Source organism: Oxyura jamaicensis, chromosome 1 (assembly GCF_011077185.1).
Source record: "Oxyura jamaicensis isolate SHBP4307 breed ruddy duck chromosome 1, BPBGC_Ojam_1.0, whole genome shotgun sequence".
Classification (NCBI taxonomy): Eukaryota; Metazoa; Chordata; class Aves; order Anseriformes; family Anatidae; genus Oxyura; species Oxyura jamaicensis.
In genome coordinates this window covers 148,246,962-148,269,485 of record NC_048893.1, presented here as the reverse complement: position 1 = coordinate 148,269,485, position 22,524 = coordinate 148,246,962, and the positions used below count along the sequence as shown (strand labels likewise).

Below are 22,524 nucleotides of genomic sequence, written 5' to 3'. Positions count from 1 at the left end.
GGGATGACATGAGCAGTTGCAAGAACAATTCTTCACTATCACACAGCTCACCATTTATTGCAATTCCTGGCATGAACCAGTCAATATCAATCTTAAATTTAACTTTTCTTATCCAACTATTCCTAATCATTTGTCAGAGTGAGTGGGGCATCCTACCTAAATGTAGATCGATTCCCTTTCTAGTCAATGTGGAGAAATGGATACTTTAAGACTGTCTGACCTCCTTAGATGCCCAACTTATGAATCAGTTGATCTTTATCTCCTTTCATGTTTGTGAATTATCTCTTAACAAGACAGTTTTATCAAAATTGTTATTTGTTTTTATTTCCAAGTAACTGTAGCAAATAATTCTCATTCTGGAGCTTGCTTATATTATCAGTTATATTATAATTTTATTATTTTAGATCTTGCAAACATTTATAAAGTTGGCTTTTTTAGATTAGCCATGTACACCATGGAGCCTGATTATTCTTCTCTTTGGATGAATATTATGTTTGGTAAAACCTGTACTATAATTACTCGTAATGCTGAGAAGTAAAATGATTTCTGCAAATTAGTTGTGTAATGTCAGCATAAAACTTCTCTTTTGGAGGACTTAGTTCGTGTTAATAACCATGTTTGCCAGAATATGTTTGTACCTAACAGGAGGTATATGACTTGTGAAATAAGTTTCTAAATGTTTTTGTTTCTCATTAAAAAAGTCACTGGCATAATGATGCCAGCAACTGCTGAAAGAGCTTCTACAGGCTCATTGACTACAGGGCCCCATTTAAACATACTATTGCACAGAGTTTTGTCCTTGCAATTTAATACAGGTGTTAGTTGGAGAAAAGGGGTTTCTCCAATAGTCATGATGGTAATACATTTGTTTCTGATGTTATTTGATAGTACTTTGGGTTTTTGACTGTGTAACTCTTTAGTATATACATATATATATATATTATGACTGTTCTATGTTATCATGCATCATGTTCCAAAGCAGAAAATACTGAAAAGGTGGACAAGAAGGCAGTTTTTTGCTTTGTCCTGGCTCTCTGAGGGAAAAGGAGGGGATGGTTCCTTTCCTGGGAACAACAAAATTATTTTGTTTGTGAGGGTGAGTAATATAGAGACAGCCACTGAGGTGCAGCGGGCAACCAGACAGAATCACAGAATCGACGAGGTTGGAAGGGACCTCTGAAGATCATCTAGTCCAGCCTAGCTGCTGAGCAGGATCACCTAGAGCACGTTGTGCAAGATGGCATCCAGGTTGGTTTTGAATATCTGCAGACAAAAAAGACCAAGAAGTACATGTGTGACCAGGCTAGAAGCGACAGAATTGAGATCTGTTTACAAATGCATTTCCATGCTTTGCAGTACCTGAGTACTCTGTGATTTAATCACATCAGAAAGCTTTCTGTTGTGGTTTATGTTCTGAGAAGATCCAACTTTCTGATTCCAAAGCATCTGGGAGTCCTGCGTGTACTTACATCAACGGAGAACCTCAGATAGACCAGTGTCAAACCACCTGCTGGTTTGACATGAATCAAACTCTCATACTTTTGCATAAAACTTTTCAATTTGTAAGTTTTTTTTGTGCTACTGTAGTGGCAAATCAACATTCTTTTGCATATCTCTTACATTTCTTGCAAGATCTACTCTCTGCTGAGACATCATCCACAAATTGAAGAAAAATGAACATTAAGAACTTAAAGTTGGATTGGGTCAAAGTTCTGCAATAATGAAATATTATTATGGAGGTACTTACAATCCTCAAGTGAATGAAATAACTTGAATTCTGGATATCAATACCTCTGGGGAAAAAAAAAGAAGCTATTTGTGTGCAAAAAGAAGCTATTGGTGTGCAAATTGCAAGTGGTTGGTGGAAACTGTATTAAAATGTAAAGAGAGAACACTATCAAGAGTTTTAGTAAATATCATAGAGTTGGTTTTTTAATCCTGGCTTTTAACATGCACTTTGCAGTAAAATTGTTGGTATGGTATAATAATACTTATAGTTTTTTTAATAATGCTATGAATGTATTTCATTTCAATTACCTTGTATGTTATCTAGTATACTGGTATGGTAATCACTTTCTAGATCGAGTCTTAAGATTTTTAAATCTTATTCCTCAGAGAATAGCTATACTGGAGACTTTAGTGCAAAGGAACTTTGTGAATTTATGCAAACATATTTTCAGGTCCTCAGTAGCTAAGCACTTGTTCTCATATAAGATGGCTGTGGAGCTGGACAAATCAGGCTTCATTCTTGGGAAGATGACTAAGCTCAATTTTCTCCTTTTAGTGGGCAGAAGATATAATTTCCAAAGATGACTTCATGTCCTAAGCAAGACAGACATCCCTGGGAGTGAATTTTACTTAGTAAAATATACTAAGAATGAACCACTTTAATATTGTATATATTTAGAGCTATGATTAGACCTTTTGTTGGTATGGATTGTTTCAATTTCTTTCCTTATTTGGTTAGTTCATCCTTAGATTTCAGCCTGCTCAGAAATAAAATATATTCTCTGTCTGATGGACTGATGAATCTCTTTCCATAAACTGCAGCCATTGAGTTATATCTTAAATGTTTTCAGGCACATGTCAGTGTGGCAGGTGTAAATGTGCAAGCTCAGAAGGAAATGGACTGGTCTATGGTAAATTTTGTGAATGCGATGACAGAGAATGCATAGATGATGAGACGGAAGAGATTTGTACAGGTATGTGTTTTAGAGAGTACACTAAGAACAGGGAAGATTAATGTAATCTTATAAAATAATTTTATTATGTGGACCTACAAAATGTCTTTACTGAATGCATGAATTAAAAACAAACAAAACAAAACAAAGAGTACTGCTTGCAAATTGTAAGTGGGAGTTTCAGATGTAAAAATGAGCTAAGCAACGGGTTAGAGAATGAAGAAATCCTGTGGCATCCTCCCCTTTTTGAAAGAACTGGAAAGAGGATTTCATAAGATAATTCAATAGAGTACTTCGTACCTTACTGTGTCTGCCTTTGGTAGAAAATAAGTAATGGGAATGCTCTGTGGCACCGATTACAGTGAGAGGGAGGGACAGAGAGAAAACAAAAGAAAAGAAAAGAAAAGTGATTATTAAGAATTCAGGACAAGTAAGCAAAAAAAAAAAAAAAAAAAAGAACAAGAGTAAATGTAGAATGAGAACTCAAAAACAATTCAGGCAATAAAAAGGGAAAGGAAAAAATGAAGAAAAACTTCACCTGTGATAGAAAAGGCAAGAGAGTAAGATGGAGTAAACTCTGCTGATAGAAATGCAAACAAAATCCAAGCAGTACTTTAATATCATTATGAAATAAGAACCTAGCAATTAAATACTATGTAATACATACCATTTATAATATTGTAAATGCTGTTGCATATTGTACTAGGGAGGCTTATCCTCAAAATGAAAGGTGATAGAAATATTTTACACACATGCATAAAGTGTCTATGTGCATACAGGAGGATTCAGAGCTGCTTTTAGAATATTCATACTCTGATTATATTGCATGATCTGCATGTCTTTGTGCATGTGTGTGTGTCAAAAGATGAGAGTAATAGCTTTATCTATCTCTATCCATACACGGAGAACAAAATTAATTCTTTTTATTTAAGTGCCTTCTAAGGCAAGAAGAACTATTTTTTCCCCACAGGATTAGGTAGGGATTTTAAATGAAGGTAAACAGAATGGTCCTTTGAAATCTAAATCTAGGACCTGAGGACAGCATTTCTGGTAATTACCTAAAACTAAATGAGTGGAAGGCAATAGTATTATGTGCCAATGATCTTCTTTGTATTTATTTGATTGTAAACATTAGATATGGTACCAACTATGATAAAAATTCACCACTTATTTAGTTCCAGTAAATTCTCCTTTTGCTGTTTTTGTCATTATTTTTCCTGTCTGTGTTGCTGTTGATTTATGTTGTTAGTTTTCTCTTAGCTTTTATTTCTTTTATTTCCCCTCGTTTCATCCAATGGTGCCGTGTCCTAAAACATACCAGATGAATCTCTGTAAAGATCTAGTTTAATGGGTAGGAGGAAAAGTATGCTGTTATATAAAAATGTTGGTAGATTCAAGTCTGTAATGTTTGTAATTCATCACTACACAAAGCTCTGATACCTTATGTGAGGTTTGGAGTCATACAAAGTAAATATAAATTGTTTGCGTGCTTGACTTTATTAGGTTGTCGTAAGCTGAAAAGTTTACGCTTTTAGCATGAGTGTTAGATTTTGCTTGCTTTCTAACATGAAACTCTGCAGTGCATAACAATGTGTTAAATCAGAAAAAAAATGTGACTTAATGGTCACAGGTACATAATTTCGTAGCAGAAAAAGCAGACCCTCATATCTGGTTATGGCTTCTCTCTCCCACCCTGATGTCTATTCTGATACCTTCTATCCTGTCTTTCCTTCTACAGGATTTCCACCACAGTAATCATTCAGGTTTATTTATGAAGTAGAAAGAAATGCTGTTCCAATCCAGGCAAGCTGTAATTATCTATTACCCTGGATGCTCTCCACAGAGAGGGTGAACCTAATCAGTGCCAGTTCTGCCATCATAGTGTGTGTAGCACCTACTTAGTTGCTACATACTCTTTGTTTTCCTCAAATGTCTCTGGCTATAGTCAAGTCTCAAAGACTCTAATTGTCTTAGAAGAAAGCCAACTCAGGAGGATCAAGCTAACAAAAAACCCAAACCTTCTATTTATACATTTGTTTTTAAGGTGTGCAGCTGTGAGCTGGGATTTTATCCTGAAAAAGCTTACAATGAAAACCTGAGATATGGATAACATGCATTTTAGTCGTCGCACAAGGGGACAGCCTTTTTTAAGCAAGTCACTTATTCATTAGAGCAGTTATAACAGTGCATCATTTTATTTTATTTTTTGTGTTTTTTTTTTTCAGTGTTTTTTTTTTGTTTGTTTGTTTTCAGTCATTTGTGTTTTTTTTTTTTTTTTCACTTGATATTTGAGGTTACACAAACTTTGGAATCAAGTTGCAGCTTATTTTTCATGAAGTATTGTGGATTTTAGCAAATTAAATTCTGATCCTGATCTTATTTATTTATTTATTTATTTATTTATTTAAATCTAAGGCTGTGTGCTCTAATGGAGCAACTTTGTCTTCAGTCAAGGGCAAGAGATAGTAGCAAATTATATTATTTGTATTCATTGTATTATTTGCCCCATCCCTGTAGGTGTTCAAGACCAGGTTAGATGAGGCCCTGAGCAACCTGATCCAGTGGGTGGCATCTCTGCCTGTGGAATGGGAGTTGGAACTGGGTGATCCTTGAGGTCCCTTCCAACCCAGGCCATTCTATGATTCTATGATTATTTAGTTCCTGGTAGGGGATGAAATGAGTGTGAGTGAAAGATGAAGTATAGATATTTTAATTGGCAAAAACTGCCAATAGCTTAAATTAATTTGCTCCTTCATAATTTTTCCACTTTTCTTGTTTACTGTTCAAGAACAGCCTATTTGTAATATGCAATGTTATAAGTTCTATTTGTTGTTTAGTTATAGACGTAAGAGGATATTACCCTCTTTTGTTATTGTTCCACATGCCAGCAGAAAATTGTAATGAAAATTCTATGTGTAATTGTAAAAACAGAACAAAAATTAAATGTATCCCACAGGTCTCAATTTGTTCTCTCACAGTTAAGGATATCATTTGAGTAGATTCTGATAGAGACAACCAGGTCTACTAAGCTTAGGATACCTGGAGTGAAAAAAAGGACAAGATGCTGACTTGATCCTGGGTCCTTCCAGTAAATAGATTAATTTATGACTTTTTAGTAAGAGTTGCAGCTACTTAATTTAAATGCTTTGTGTCATTGAAGCCCATGGCATAAGTATCTTATTGGAACAAAATGTTCAGGAGCTTGTTTCATGAAGTCCCAGATGACCCATGTATCTTTTCAAGAGATGGGAGGTTTGTTAAATGAACATTTAAAACATTCATTTTCCTAATTCTTATCGTTCATGAGCTGCTGCATCTGTGATCAAAAATGTTCTTGCTAGGTAAGAACAGAAGTCATATACAATGTAGACAGTTTGTAGTAAATCAGGATCACTCTGATGTAATTATCTGAGGAGCTGAGAACACACAGTGCTTTGTTAGATATGCCCAGTATGGTGGGAAAGTGTGTCTCATATTCATATTTATAGCTGTACTCAACTTTATCACATTTACTGCCTTTCAAATTTACCTTTAAAGGTTCAAAAAAAGCTTGAAAAAAAAAAATAATGTCATTTTCTTAATGTTTATTAACGAGAGATCTGTGATTAAATGAAAACATGCTCTGATATAGATGGGGAGAAGAATAGTGCAGATATCCTTTGTCTTATTTGATATAGACAAATACAGTCTAGAAATTGTTTCTATTCTGAGTCTAGCAGTAAAAGTTTTTAAAAGAAAAATGATCAAAATGGTTAAATTGCTAATGCTTCTTAAAAACTTGTCTCTTTCTCGCTGTATAAAATTTGTTTTGGGTTAAGGCCATGGAAAGTGTTACTGTGGAAACTGTTACTGTGAGGCTGGTTGGCATGGAGATAAATGTGAATTCCAGTGTGACATCACCCCTTGGGAGATCAAGAAAAGATGCACATCTCCAGATGGCAAAATCTGCAGCAACAGAGGTGTGTCATTTGCACATTCCTTCTACACGTATTTATGTATCTTGCTTTTGTTTTAAAATATGTGTTTTCTGCAACACGACATGCATTGTGTTTCTGATGGTTTCTAGTTTTTTCTCACTTATTTGAAATCTGGATATACATTTCTAAATGAGTGGATGGATACCTGTGTTTCCATATAAACTTACATATATACACACCCATTTTTAGTTGAAACTGACCCAAGAATAGCAAGTTCTTCTTGACCTTCATTTCTGTAGTAAGACTGAGCAGGAAAATTTATCAATACATCTGCTCTGGTGAGAGACATGTCCTGTTAAATTAAATATTAACAGATTGATGACTGATGGATCAGTGCTTTAAGGCCAACAGAACTGTGTACAGATTTACTCTTAAATAAGACCAAGACCCGAGGAACTGAATAGAGAAATAAAAACACAAGGCTCATTTTTTTTCCACTGCAACATGAGAGAGCAGCCAAGAGTTGTGCAGTAATAATGCAATGAATGTATATGACGTTGGAAATGTAGATTTTACACAATAGTTCTAACTACATGAGGTTTTCTTTGCATAGAGTTCCAGAATTTGAATTTTACTTTAGACTTCTGTTTAATTTTTCAATTTTTGGAAAACAAACAAAAAGCAAAACAAAACAAAACAAAACAAAACCAACCAACCAAACAAACAAATAAACAAAAAACACAAAATGAGGTTGGTATTCACCAACTGCAATGTTTGGCTTGGTTGAACAAAGAGTTAAAAAAGCATGTTATTTTTTTTGGCAATAGTACAGATTAATTACAGTAGAATGTAAGTTCAAGTCTCATAGATACGTCTCTTAAAAACATCTCTGCTGACAAAACCTGCTATAGTGTGAACATCTAATTATCTTGAGAGCATTTAGAAAACTCTTTCCTCTTAATTATGGAGAAATTGAAGTATTGGCTCAAATACAGAGATCATGTAGGCTCATTTAGTTTTGGGACTTCAACAGTAAAAAAAAAAATGTATTTCTGGAAGTAATAAATATGGAAGTGTTTCAGATCAGAAGTTTTTTTTTTTTTGCACCAAGAAAGTAATTTCTTGTCAATGGAAATTTTACATTTGTATGTGCAAGTATTTCTTTAAATATACATTGTAACTGAGGGAAATGAAGATAGTATAGCTGATATTCTGAATAGCTACAAACTCCTATACAAAGATGCATTAATGGGATATTTCTATATTTATTTACCCTTTCAACTATATGTAATTTTATCCACATAAAAAAAATTTAGGATGTTGACTACGTAAAGTTGTTTACCAGCATGGTATTTCTACTCTCTTTAGTCCTAGTTACCTAGATTTCTGTTTACACATTTTGTGACATAGGTACAGCTCATCTTGTCAATCATTAGTGTTCTAAAAATTATATTATTGAGGCTAACCTCACTGTCCAGCTTATGTCAGTGCTAAGATTGTTAAATTATTTGTATCTCTCCAGCAATTGTCTAGTAAACCATCTGAGACCAGATGTGAACCTTTAGATTTTTTAAACTTTGGTGGGGTGATGCTTCATATCTTCATATCCAGGACAGCTGATCCAAAGTCACTTTGAAGTTGTTTTGGCGAGGTTTAATCACTCCCCAGTATTTCCTCATTTTCTGATTTTGTTGTCTTTTTCTTTTCCCCTCCTTCAGTAAGGTCACTGAATTGTGAAAGAATCAATAATCACATGCAAATTTCCTAAGGGCTGTTGTCTTGGTGGCTTAAGCACTAGACAGGGCAGCATCTCTTTCGGCTTCATTTGACAATCAGATATGCACGATTCTGTGGACCTTCACTTTTTAGAGACAGTGCATGTGTACCATATAGTCAGCCTGCCCTGTTCTCCTCAAATACATTATGTTGTTCAGAGTAATCTGAATAAGAAGATAGTCTTCAGTGGAGTAGCAGAAAAGTGAAGCCACTGTCCAGGAAATTGACTGCATGCATCTGTAAGTTTAGGCTGCTAAACGTTCTCTGTGTATTGGTAACATTATGCCAAATAAATATCTCTGTCACATATCACATTTTCTTTCCTATTGTAAATAAAAGGATGTGGCCATGCATACTGATTTGGGAAAAGTGAAAAAAGTATCATTTTCATGTAGGCCTGTGCTAATGTTCTTGTTATGTAAATTACTACCTCCCAGCCATTTTCAGCTGGATTAGAATTTGTATTTCCTTTTAGTTTAAATGTTTATGCTTTAACATTCATTAATTATCCACTGTGTCCAAGCCAAAATCATTTAAACATCATTGATTTTTATCGTCATTAGTGTCAGCGCAAATTATTGTTGATGTCAAAGATTTATTAATCTTTTGTGCACTACATTTTTGTTGACTCCTAATAAGGCTCAACAGCAAAAAGGAACTTGAGCAGAAAGCCAACTTCTTTGTACAAACTAATACTACTAAATTAATCATAGAAAGTTTAAATCGTAGAAGATAAACATACACTCATGATTAACACTTGCAGCTTTGACACTGCACTCCTGTGAGAGCAGAAAATATTCAAGAGTGTAAAATTCATGTAATCAAACTATTATTACTCTAAATTACTCGGTTACTCAGTTAATCTTCTGTCTCTCTCTTTTTTTTTTTTTTTTTTCTTTTTTTTTCCTCTTTCTTAGGCACATGTGTATGTGGGGAATGTACATGCCATGACGTGGACCCAACCGGTGACTGGGGAGATATACATGGAGATACGTGTGAGTGTGATGAAAGAAACTGCAAAGCAGTGTATGATAGATATTCTGATGACTTCTGCTCAGGTAAGAAAAATGTAGAAAGGACCTTATATGTAGTTTTATAACAAAAGTCTCAAATTGGTCTAATTTTGCTCTTCCTTACTGCTTCAATTCTCATTTTACCTGGCTTAAAATATATCAGGCTTTAGCTGGTTGGTTGGTTGGATTTTTTTTTTTTTTTTTTTTTGAGGAATGGACTTTTAAAATTAAAGGAAAAAAAAAAATAAAAATCTAAAGCTTTCTTTAAATATCTTTTATTCTCTGTAAATATGAACCATTTTTAGGTGCTCAATTCCCTTTCAATATTATCATCATCAGTGTAGTCTAACATAAATTAATGAATGGCTGAAACTTTATATCTTATCTTAAGGAAATTTAAATTATATTGTGCTTTATTTGTTGTTGTATATTATGTGGAAGGGAAAGGAAGAAATTCAAGAAAAACTGAATTAATGAGTTAATGAAAAATAGTACCCTCAGAATACCAGTTCATCTAAGAACAAGAAGTGGAAAGGTCAAGACGTGGAAAATATGAATGTGTTGTCCAGCTACACACCACTGTCTATACATCTCAGACACTTTCATCTTCCTTTTTTGGATCGATGCTTCTTGTATCAATTAACAACAATGCATTCCTTCTAATTTATTCCTCTTGTTTTGTGTGAGAGCAATCTCATACAAAATTGCATGCAATTTTGTAAAGCTGCTGTTAAAGATGTAGATACTGGGCAAGAAAGAAGGACTTTGAACAGTACACAACATGCAATTTATACACAGAAGAACTTTGCTAAAACAAGTAACAGTGTTTTCAAAAAGACTTGGCAGATGACAGTTTGTCAAGTATAACATGTCCTGTAGAAATCTGATCTGGCCTAATTATTAATAGGAAGAATGCAGTTACATCAAGGAAAATAATAAAGTGGTATATTCTCCTCTTCCTACCAGCATGAGTGATATCTCATAGAAAGTTTATAGCAGGTGTTTTTAATAGGGATAAGAGGCTGAAATTAACATGATATATAGAATTCTTACTCTATTGTCCTGTTATAAAGGTGCAAGGTTTCTTGTCTGATTTATTTTTGGCTTTTATTTTTGATATTGATGAATCACTAGCTAACAAAACTGAAAAAGAAAGAAGGAAGCATTTCTAAAAAAAAAAAAAATAGAGAACTCATTGTTTTCTATGGTTTTGGCTACCTTCAAATGCTATATAGGTTTACCTAGTTAAAATGCTGGAAGGATGTAGAACTGCACCCATGATATCAGCAAGTGTTTGGGATGCCAGTTTTTGAACATATTACTGTGTTTCTGAGTATGTTTTAGCACTCATGGATTGTTCAAAATGTCAACATCAACTAAGGAATACAAAACTAAAAAGCATGGTGAATGTGTTCTGTAGTTAAGGGTGAACACAGGAGTTTAAATATAGGTTCAAGCAAACCTGTGGCATCTACAGCTAATGCAGCATCCCTTAAACAGGACTTGAACTCACTCTTTCTTAGATGTTATTGCCATTGCTGCTGCTGCCCTAAGTGGTAATGACTGAAAGAAAGCACAAGAAAGTATGGACAGCTATAAAGAAGTGGGGAAAGGTACTGCCATTTGACGTTGTACTGGGGACAAGAACAGTGTTCTTTATAACAGACATAACTGCAAATGAGAAGGTCTTGAGAGGTATCAAATGATGTACTCATACTACTTGCTTTATATAGCAAACTCATTTTTAAGTATAGCTTAGCTTTTCTGTCAAATGAGAAAAAAAAAATCAGTACCTCTTCTTATTCTTATCCCTTCCCCTCTCTGTCATGATTCAGAAGAAAAGCCTATTTTAACCTTAGTTAGCCACCCAAGTATGCATTCCTCAAACAGGTTGTGTGAAATTCTCCACATCTTCACATGAAGCAGTGTGAACAGTGTTTAGTTGTCCTGCTGCTTAGTCCTGTTTCAAAAATGGACAAGATGCTTCAGTGTTAATTTTGGTTTATTGTGGTAGACAGACAGCATCTACAATTAAATACAGGATTTACTAGCAGAATTGTAATTGGATAGTCTTTTTGTTTGTTTATGTGAAATAAATATACTTAATGCCTCAAGTGCATTAGGCGTATCTGCAAAACATCCTATTTTTTTCTCAGATTTTAACAATTATTTGTAAATTGATTTTAGGATGAATCCAGGAGGGATTATTCAGATTAGGGAGAATAGACCATTTCTGTTTAAACCAACATCAAACTGAACTGATATAAAACTTTTCCTGTCTTGTTCTGCTCACCTAATAGGTAGAGATAGGAAATTCGCTTGTCCTGAGTAGTAGGTTGAAATGATGGGAAAGCATGTTTACAAATAAAGAGTTTTACTGTAATTGAATGAAATGCTATGTTTATTTCATAAACTACAAGTGATAGGAATTGGCAGCCCTGCTGTGAGAATTTAACATCACACAACAGCAGCTCCCTCCAGAAGCTTCATGTGGCTTGGGGTGACTGTCAATTTGCAGCACCTCATATTGGTGACTGGATGCCTTCTTTGAACTTCTGAAATGATGCTCAGGATGTTACTTAATGTTTTTTTTTCAGCAGTGTTCACAACATTAAAGTGATTTTCATTCTTTAAAGAGAATCGCCTTCCTGGCTTGACATAGAAAGGAAAAAGGCTTCCATAAGAAAATTCTTATGTTCACACATCTCATTATCCTTATTTTCCATGGCTTTAGCAACAAAAATATTATATAAAGAACATCACCCTCTCATAAGTATCTATCTAGATCAGAGAACATATGTCCAATTTGCAACCTGTCAGCAGGTACACATGCAGCAAGGGACAGAAGAGGAGGCTTTTAACACTTTCCAAGGAAAACAAATAACTGAAGCGAAAAAAAGTTGTTCTTGTGATCTTAATAACACATGTAATCTGGGAGCTACTCAATGCATAGAATGCTTGTTTCCATTTTCACCTCGTGAAGTGCATACGTTTCATAAATATAATATAAACCAATATTAAAATGCAAATATAGTTAGAGGGAAATATAAAATGTGTATTTCTGATTTTCAAGAAACTGGATAGACAAGTGGGCATCATCAGATAAATGCTTTGGAGTCATGTATCAAGCATATGATAACTGTATGGACAATGTGAGAGAAAATCATAGGATCATAGAATCATCTAGGTTGGAACAGACCTTCATGATCACCAAATCCAACCATCAACCTGGCCTACTGAGTACCATCACTAAACCATGTCCCTTAGTGCCACATCTACATCTCTTAAATACCTCCCAGGATGAGGACTCCACCACTTCCCTGGGCAGCCTGTTCCAATCACCAAAGACCACCCTCTCTGTGCAGAAATTCCTCCTAATATCCAATCTAAACATCCACTGGCACAACTTGAGGCCTTTTCCTTGCATCCTATAACTTGTTACCAGAGAAAAGAGACCAACAATGTCCTCCCTTCAACTCCTTTCAAGTAGCTTTAGAGAACAATGGGATGTCCACTCAGCTTCCTTTTCTCCAGAACAAACAATCCCAGTTCCCTTGGTTGTTCCTCATAGATCTCACAGATTTAATCTGCTGTCACAAGTCATGAAAATAAATATTTACTTTTATGGTAAGGGATGTTTTTACCTAAAGGAATCTTTTGTATGGTCAGAATCCCACTGCTTGATGCAAAGAGATCATGATTCAAAGGCTCATGATGAAGGAAGCTGGGCAGCTAGCTCGGGTTTGCTTTGTCTTGATATGTTAGCATTCAGATAGAGGAAATGGTCTGGTTTCTTAACTTTCTAGCTTAAATTCTCAGGAGGGATCCATCTCTGACTACTCTAATGGCTGTTATATTTTTTAAAAAGAAACTTCCCATAAAAGCTTCTGTTTAGCCCAGTTGCTTTTCTTCATCCCAGCATGCGCAGTGAAAGTTACATTTATGTCGCCACGTTCAGACACGGTCAGGAAGAGCCAAGTTAGCTAATGAGATACCGCAACCACATCTGACTACCCTATGGGGATAAGGATTGATTAAGCCCAGCATTTTGTTATTTGGACATCATTATTTAGTAGAAGGCACTGGTCTGAGACTTGGAATTGCTGTGGAATTGCTTGTCTCTAGAGGATCACACTGATTGCAAGTACATAAAAAATGGTATTGGTACATTACTTAGAGAATATGCTGCAACTGTGGTAGAAAAAAAGGAACATAGAGGTAAGTAAAACATTACCTTATGATGGCTTCACTTCTCCAGACAGTGAGATGTGTATTTGTATCCTCCTTTCCACTCTTTCACATGAGGAGTGTGTGTCAAGTGACAAAACACCCCTTAAGGAAAAAAAAAAAAAAAAAAAAGGAAATATTTTTCAAATTGAATATTATGCAGAGCTATTGTCAGGGGAAAAAAATAGATACAGTGAGTTGTTGACTGTATTTTTTGCCAACTGACTTATGAAAAAAAAAAATGATACAGTTCATCTAATCATGAGGTATCAATACCTCTCATCAGCATTGAAGTTAATCTTTGATTGTATTCATTGGAAAGGTCACGGACAATGTAATTGTGGAAGGTGTGACTGTAAAGAAGGATGGACTGGGAAGAAGTGTGAACATCCACGGTCTTGTCCATTGTCAGCTGAGGAAAGTGCTAAGAAATGCCAAGGAAATTCTAATTTACCTTGCTCTGGAAGAGGTAAGCATTTTCATGCTCTAGAAGCATACTTCCATTAAAAGAATTTGTACAGGTTTCCAGCATTACTAGAACTGAAAAATGTGGAATTTCTTGGCTTACTGTGGATAAGTCAGACCTGCATAGCTTATGAGCTATTTATAAGGGAGGACAAGAATAAAAAGGGCACCTATTTTTACTGCCATCTATTGCATTGTATTTAATGTTACTTGCCTCAATATTTGTTTTGGGAGTTTGCAAGGAAGCTTTGAAATTTTGTTGCAGTTAAGTCTTGCTAAGGATATATTAAAAACATGAAATTATTCTTTGCATTGTTTGACAAAAACAGCATGAGATTTTCAGTCTGTGTAAAATGCTGTGGCACCATTGTGATAGAACTGTTCAGATTCACACTGCCAAAGAACTTGCCCTAATGAATGCAGGACTGATTTCTAAAATGCAGTTATTCTTTAGTGCAGTTTCCTAGTTAGCCACTGGCTTTTCATTTGAAAGCATTTCTTTGTGACACTGTAACCTTTCCAAATCTCTGACTAAAAAAATATACAAACTCATATGTACAATTGAAATGCACATTGCGAGCAAAACGAAACATTGTTCAGAAGGACAAGGACCTGCTAATTTTCATTCTCACTGTGTGAAATGTGTTGCTTGTCGAGAGCAGAGAGAACAGTAAATATGACACAGACTTTTGCTAGAGCTGGCAATTGAAGTTGTTATGAATTCTGCTCACTTAATGTTTGCTGGGAAAGGTCTAATGCTAGTATTGAATTATTACATTTGACCCTAAATGTCATTTCATTTGCAATTGCTTCTTCCAATAATACTATCTAACATAGTCAGAAATCGTAGGCTGTCCACCCAAGTTAGCGCTGTAATAATTATATTTTATTTCTCTCCTCCTGTAAATGTGTAACAACTCATAACTTCGTAACTTAGTAAATGTGGGATTAATTGTATCTTAAAAGAAGTATGTGTTAGCAGACTGTTGCTTTTTTTTTTTTTTTTTTTTTTTAATTACAATACAGTTTTCCACTAGATTACATCTCTCTATTATTGCTAAAAATTCTCAACAGAATTTCTGGGCACAAGTTAGTTGGAACATGGTCATCTCAATCAGTTAATCAGTCAACAAGGAAAGACTGACCAATGTCATCTAGCTGGGCACTTTAGGCCTTTGACAAGGTCCTGCGCAACATCCTTACCTCTAAATAGGAGAGAGAAGGATTTGAAGGATGGACTATTTGCTGGATAAGGAATTGGCCGGATAGACACAACCAGAGAGATGTGGTCAATGGCTCTATGTCCAGGTGGAGGCCATGATGAGAGTGTTCCTCAGGGGTCTGTCCTGGGACCAGTACTGTTTAATATCTTTATCAATGACATAGACAGTGGGATCGAGTGAACCCTTAGCAAGTTTGCAGATGACAACAAGCTGATACAGTCCATACAACAGAAGGAAGGGATTCCATCCAAAGGGACCTGGAAAAGCTTGAGAAGTGGGTTCACGTGAACCTCAGGAGGTTCAACAAGTCCAAGTGCAAGATTGGTGCAATCCCAGACAGGAGGACAGACTAGGAAAAGAACTCATTGAGTGCAGCCCTGCCAAGAGAGAGATTTGGGGGTTCTGGTGGATGAAAAGCTAAACATGAGCCAGCAGTGTGTGCTTGCAGCCCAGAAGGCCAACTGCATCCTGGGCTGCATCAACAGACATGTGGCCAGCCGGCTGAGGGAGGTAATTGTCTCCCTGTGCTCTGCCCTGCCCTTGTGAGGCCCCAACTGAAGTCCTGAATCCAGGTCTGGGGTCCCCAGCACAAGAAAGATGTGGGGCTGTTAGAGTGGGCCCAGGGGAGGGCCAGGAAGATGATCAGAAGGCTGGAACACTTCTCCTGTGAAGACAGGCTGAGAGAGCTGGAGTTGTTCAGCCTGGAGAAGAGATGTCTCTGGGGAGGCTTTACTGCAGCCTTTCAGTACCTAAAGGGTTCTTATAAAGAAGATGGAGAAGACTGACCTTTTACATGTGGGCAGAGAGTTACAGGAAAAGGGGGAATGGTTTTAAACTAAAAGAGAACAGAGCTTTAGATTAGATATTAGGAGGAAATTCTTCGCTCAGAGGGTGGTGAGGCACTGGAATAGGTTGCCCAGAGAAGTTGTGGATGCCCCATCCCTGAAAGTGTTCAAGGCAGACAGAACGAGGACCTGGGCAACCTGATCTAGTCAGTGGCCCATGGCAGGAGGGTTGGATCTGGGTGATCTTTAAGGTCCCTTCCGCTGAGCCATTCTATGATTCTATGATCTGTAGGGAATTCAGTGCATTTCATTTATCATGCTTGCAATAATTATAACTAAAACAAACAAGACTTGTCATTTATTTTTCTTTTCTCATCTGCTTCTCTAGGAGTTGTGTATGTTGTGCAATTGGAGTCAGTTATATTATTTGCATAACAAAACCTGAATTCTACATTCACTGACAAAAAAAGAAAAAGAATCATATATTTTGAGGCAAATGACAGAGAAAAAATAACAATAGTGATAAGAATATGTTTGATGTGAATAAAAACACAGTCTTAAATTATAAAACATATTGTTTTGTTTAGATTTTAAATTTGGAAAAGTTTTACAAAGTATAATGGGAAAAGTGAGTTTAAAGCTCACTTTTAATGTTAATGTTTAACTCATGTTAAAGCCAATAATTCTATCCTCTTGGCTTTCTGAAAAAAAAAAAAAAAAAAAAAAAAAACACAAACAAAACAAAACAAAACAAAATCCAACAGTGTTATATTGATGCAGTAGGAGGGAAATAATTCCCTTTCAAGTGAATTCATCTAATTGTTCTGGTGGTCAAAATTTTAAAATAAAATACAAACAGTATCTACTGGAACAAAAGGTTTAATTGATAGCAGTTTTCACTGAACTTTGTCAGTTTGATTATTTTCTGAGAATACTGAGTGTTAGGAGGAGTGCAAAAGGTGCAGAAGTGTATCTTGGGCATAGTATGATAAGCAGCTGCTGTAATGAAGGAACAAGGAGTTTTGAATTCCACACTTGAAAAAAAAAATCATTTTAATTCTATGAATAATTTTGTTTATGAAATTGGGAGAGAAAATGAGAAAAGAGTAATTTTAGACTAATCATTTGTAATTTGCTCTGTTTTGTTGTGTTTTGCTTTTTTTTTTTTTTTTTTTTTTTTTTTTTTTTTTTGAGCCTGGACTCCTTGGATTTCCTCTTCTTCCACTATATTCTGGATATAATTAAAATTGTAGGAAGGTTCCGGTACTGCTGAAAGGACATAGGTGTTTAGTTACTATGAAAAAAAAATGTCATTGAACTTGCACAGTTAAATTCTTTGGTCCTATTTGAAAATTATACTAATTGTCATTATAGCTTGTCATGAGCAGAAGTTACATAAATTAAGGATTTCCAATCAAAACTTCTAGGAGTGGGAAAGGCCACGTAATACAAGTTTTTCTGAAGTCAGGAGCAATCAATATGTAACAAGGAAGGGAAGGTTCCAAAGAAAATTGAAGTGTTTCTTTTCCATTTAAACATTATTCTTTTGATGGTTTCCTTGTAATATTTGTCTGTTGGCTATGGCGCAAGGACAGTAAGTGTACATCCATGGCACTGCTGGCGAAGTTGAGCATATATGAATAAATATAATGGCCTTACTTAATAGGATAAGTAGTAAGGCAGTTCATATATGGAGTAGAACACATAATGAAGAACCCAGAGATGCTGCTGCAGTTTATGACTTTGTCCTGTATCGTGTGTCCTTGAAGACTGCTTTCTACTCACCTCTATCTTTTGTTTCTAGGTTAGTCAACAGCAATTCTGATAGCTGACACACTCTTTTGTAATCACTTTTGTAATCACTTTATGCTCTTGGATAAATACATCGAAAGATAAAGCATTATGATTTTTAATGGCATTACAGGTAGCCATAATGTGTTGGGGGAAATAGGAAAGAAAGATAGAATTATTAGAATTCATAGTTTTTTTTATATATATTTTTTATTATTTTTATTTTTTTTCTATAGTCTCTGCCTAAATGCTGAGATATGCTCAAATTTGCTCAGATTTTCAAGTAGAGGAAGTTGAAACTTCAGTTGTGATGCCCTTTTCCCAAGATTAACATAATTTATATTTTTGTTGATGGCTTTTTTTTTTTTTGAAATGTTAAGTATGATTTCAAAATGTGATAATTCTTCACAGTGCACAAATAAAATTCCTTGCTGCCTCAATAAGCATTGAAAAAATATTATTTCAAAAGAATGTTTTTTGTTTTGTTTTGTTTTGTTTTTGTGCATTTTCCAAGACTTTCTTATATGGCAGACTACAAAACTCCCAATGATTCAGTCCTTGAAATCTTCAGTAATAATTACAGAAGGTGAAACATAAAAAACAAGCAAACAAACAAAACCCACAAATCCTCTAAATAATTCATAAAAAGAGGTTTGGAATTTATATATTTTTATGTCAGAGATTCGAGGTGGTGAGGGTTACATAAAAATTTTGTCTTTTGTTTTACCTTATAATATTTTATAACATTAGCACAAAAATCATGGCAAAATTATACTCTTCAAAAACTGCCAATCAATCTGAGGGACCAAAATCTTCCATCTTTGAACTTTATTTTGAGAAGATGTTTATTTTATACCTTATGTTTTGCTTTTAAATGTAGTAATGATTAGAAGGATTAGAAAAGGACAGATAATGTTAAACTAATATTACTCTTTTTTATGATTCAGTATAAGCTTTTTTATGATTCAGTCACCCAATATTTTGTAATATTAATTTTTCCTATAAAGTTCCAGAGTTTTATCTAAGTGTTCCCAAATTTTTATTATTCACTTATAATGCAAATTATGTTCTTCCATAAGCAGGAAAAGAGAAGACATCAGCAATGCAAAGTAAGAAAATTATTTGTTGCATGGGATACCCAGATTTAAAGTTAAGTGTTTAATATATCAGGGGTACATGAAAGTTGTACTAAAACATTTAGAGAATTAAAAGGAAGCTATTAAGAGCATGACTTAATTTGATCAGCACTATCCATAAAGTGCTGGAATACAATCTCTCAGTCTGCCTTTTGCTCTCCAGAGAGCAGATGAACCAGGGTACTTCTATTCCAGATCTTATTTCCCTTCCTGATTTTCCCCAGTTACTCAGAGCAATAACAAACTGCTTCATGAATGCTGATCAACATGTGGAGATAGCAGAGAAGCTGCCAAAAATATCTTTCAGCATGCTCTTCTATTTCTTAGCTGCTTCAAGTAGGTGGAGATAGAAGGCTTTATATTGACATACTGAGCAGTAAGTGGGAATTTCTATACTCTCAAATGATGTTATAAAGACAGAGGAAATATATATCCTCTCAGTTACATCAATCAGGCTGTCTTTACTTTCAGTAGTTCCAGTTATATATAATGGGAGGGATCAAATGACAATTTGGGGAATTCAAACACACTATCACTAGGTACTTTCCAAAAATGACTTTCCATAAAAAGCATGTTGAGGAGGAGGAGAGTTTCTAGCTGGCTTCATTCATATAAAATGTGTAATGCCTTCTACACTTTTATTCCTGAGAGTGTTTTTTTTTTTCACTTGCTGCATGACTTTTCACTATAGATGCAATATTTTAATAATAAAAGTCTGTCCCTTTTAAGAACACACCGTATAACAAGACCAGTGTCAAAGATAAAGAAGACATAGCAAAAAGTTCTTATGTTAGGGAATAAAGAGATAGCTTATTGTTATCAGGATTAAGGGACAAGACAAACCACTTTTCTATCTTTATAATGCACATCACTCACTTGAGTTTCCCCTTAGGGAAAAAAGCAGATGTCAAAATAAGTATTACAAAAAAGCCTTGAGGAAGAGAATTGAAAATAAAATGAGTAGATTTTGAGAATACTAGATGATAGCTTTCTTTTTCTTTTTAATAATCTTGTTCTCTTCACTTATCCTGAGTGAAGACAGACATCCCATGGCAGTGATTCAAAGAAAAATAAATGACAAATCTTATTGGTAGTGTCTTCTGCCATTTTAATCTCTTTTTAAAAGCAATCTATAATTGCTTTTATTTATTTTTCTTATGGAGAGAATGAGACTATTTCTTTATTCATGAAATTCCCTTTATGCTTGTACTCTAGCAATGGATATCTAAAGTACAAATTTTTTGGATTCTGTATTGATTTTTTTTCAAACTCTCCTAAATCCACTTATCAAAATATTAAATTTGTTACATAGCATTTTTACATTTTTTTCACCTTAGTTACTTTACAGTAATTTTGCTGTTTCTTCTCTGTAGAATTATCAGAATGTGTTGGAGTTAGTGTAAGAGCAACAGTACTCAGTGCATTATTACAGATTCCCTGTGGTGAACTGAAACAGTGAATCAATCCCATGTGTTCAGTGCTGGGTTCTGTAATGTATATTGCTAGTCTGCAAGATACCGTCTCCTGGAGTCTAGAAACAGAACTTAGGGACAAGGATCAGTGACAACCCTGAAGAGCAGTGCCACTGTCCAGTGGCTGCTGCAAAGTCCTAATACTTTGGGGGATATCTTGGCTGTACTATTGTATACTATATCACAGAATCACAGAATCATCTAGGTTGGAAGAGACCTCCAAGATCACCAAGTCCAACCTCTGACCTAACACTAACAAGTCCTCCACTAAACCATAACTCTAAGCTCTACATCTAAACATCTTTTAAAGACCTCCAGGGATGGTGACTCAACCACTTCCCTGGGCAGCCTATTCCAATGCCTAACAACCCTTTCAGTAAAGAAGTTCTTCCTAATATCCAACCTAAACCTCCCCTGGCACAACTTTATCCCATTCCCCCTCATCCTGTCACCAGGCACATGGGAGAATAGACCAACCCCCACCTCGCTACAGCCTCCTATATATTTTATGTTGCTCTGAAACATAGCTCATCAAAACCTCAGTTGACACAGGAGATACTGTAAATTGATACAACATACCATGTCATGCAGAAAGAAAGAGAAACCTACATGCAATGAATCATGTCTGTGTATAAACAGGAGTGGAAATGAAATATAAAGACTCATGCTAAAAAAAAAATAATAATAATAATAAAAAAAAGCAGAGGGAACTATGTTGTTTTCTTCTGAGCTTTATGATGTCTTACCCAACTGGTCATAAATATGACATTAAAAAAAAAATCATTTTGTAAATAATTTCTGGGATTATATCTTCAATTACTATAGCTTCATATATACCTATGGTGGATGTTGTTCAGTAGATCTTCATGATTTTTAAACCTGGATGCAAACCAGGACATCTGCCCAGTCCCTGGAAGTGTTCAAGGCCAGGCTGCATGGGGCTTTGAGCAACCTGGTCTGGTGGGAGGTGTCCCTGCCCATAGCAGGGGGGTTGGAACTGGGTGACCTTTAAGGTCTCTCCCAGCCCAAACCATTCTGGGACTCTATGATCTTTTTGCCAGATAAATCCCTACAGAGGTATGATGCCTTACAAGGGCCAAAGGGCTGCTGGTGGGAACCAGTTCTGTGCTTTCATCACTGGAGCCTTCTTTACCATAATTTTATGTCCTCACAGTTCTGGTTCTTTTGTTCTAAGTGCAGTTATTAATTAAGAACTTGGGGTATCTGTCTAGAACGATATTGTCAAAACTGGCCAACTGAAAAAATCTTGTATTTCTATTAGGTACCTATCGAAAAATGTATTTTTTAAATTCTATTGCTTATTAACTCAGTAAAGCAAGGCTGTAGTAGAAGTTGCAATTTGAGTAATTCAGTATACTTTGTATATGACAGGATGGGATTACAGAAGGAAAGTATAAACAAACCTAAGGTAAAATCTAAGTTACTATCCCTTCTACCAGCTCTTTATTGCAGCCTCTTACTATGCAAATTGCACTATTTAATTGAAGTGTAAATTACTCTAATATACATCATCTCTGAATTTGGCCTGCTGTTTTCATTCATTTTGCATGACCCCTGCATTCTGAAGGAGGTCTTAATTAAAGCACTACAGTAGATAGTCTGGCAGCAAATAATGTTATTAGCTGGTGTAACAAGAACAGAACATAAATGCAAGTCATGTGTCCAAGTGAGCATCTCTAGCTTTAAGATTGAGCTCTGTTATTCATCTGCTCTCTGCTTCAAGCAGAGATGCACTCTTACTGTGCTAGTACTTTAATGCCAGATGAGCAGTGTTATACAATTTGGTATACACTTATAAGCTGGACTGGCACTCCAAAGTCCACTTGTCATCTGCTGAAGTCTAAGAAAAAAAAAAATGAACAAACAGTTGCACCACTCTCTCTCTCTCTCTCTCTCTTTCCTTCTTTCTTTCTCTCTTTCTTATTTTCTTTCTCTCTCTCTCTTTCTTTCTTTCTTTCTCTTTCTTTTTTCTTCCTTCCTTCCTTCCTTCCTTCCTTCCTTCCTTCCTTCCTTCCTT

General features: G+C 35.3%; 1 protein-coding gene across 1 annotated transcript in view; it reads left to right on the top strand.

Annotated features, from left to right (window-relative positions):
- Positions 1–22,524, top strand: part of ITGBL1 (integrin subunit beta like 1) — a 147,671-nt gene that overhangs the window by 61,878 nt on the left and 63,269 nt on the right. The window contains exons 4-7 of the mRNA XM_035318578.1: positions 2,580–2,702; positions 6,500–6,640; positions 9,292–9,432; positions 13,937–14,083. Of these exons, the coding sequence (XP_035174469.1) occupies positions 2,580–2,702; positions 6,500–6,640; positions 9,292–9,432; positions 13,937–14,083 (552 nt within the window). The remainder of the gene's footprint in view (positions 1–2,579; positions 2,703–6,499; positions 6,641–9,291; positions 9,433–13,936; positions 14,084–22,524) is intronic.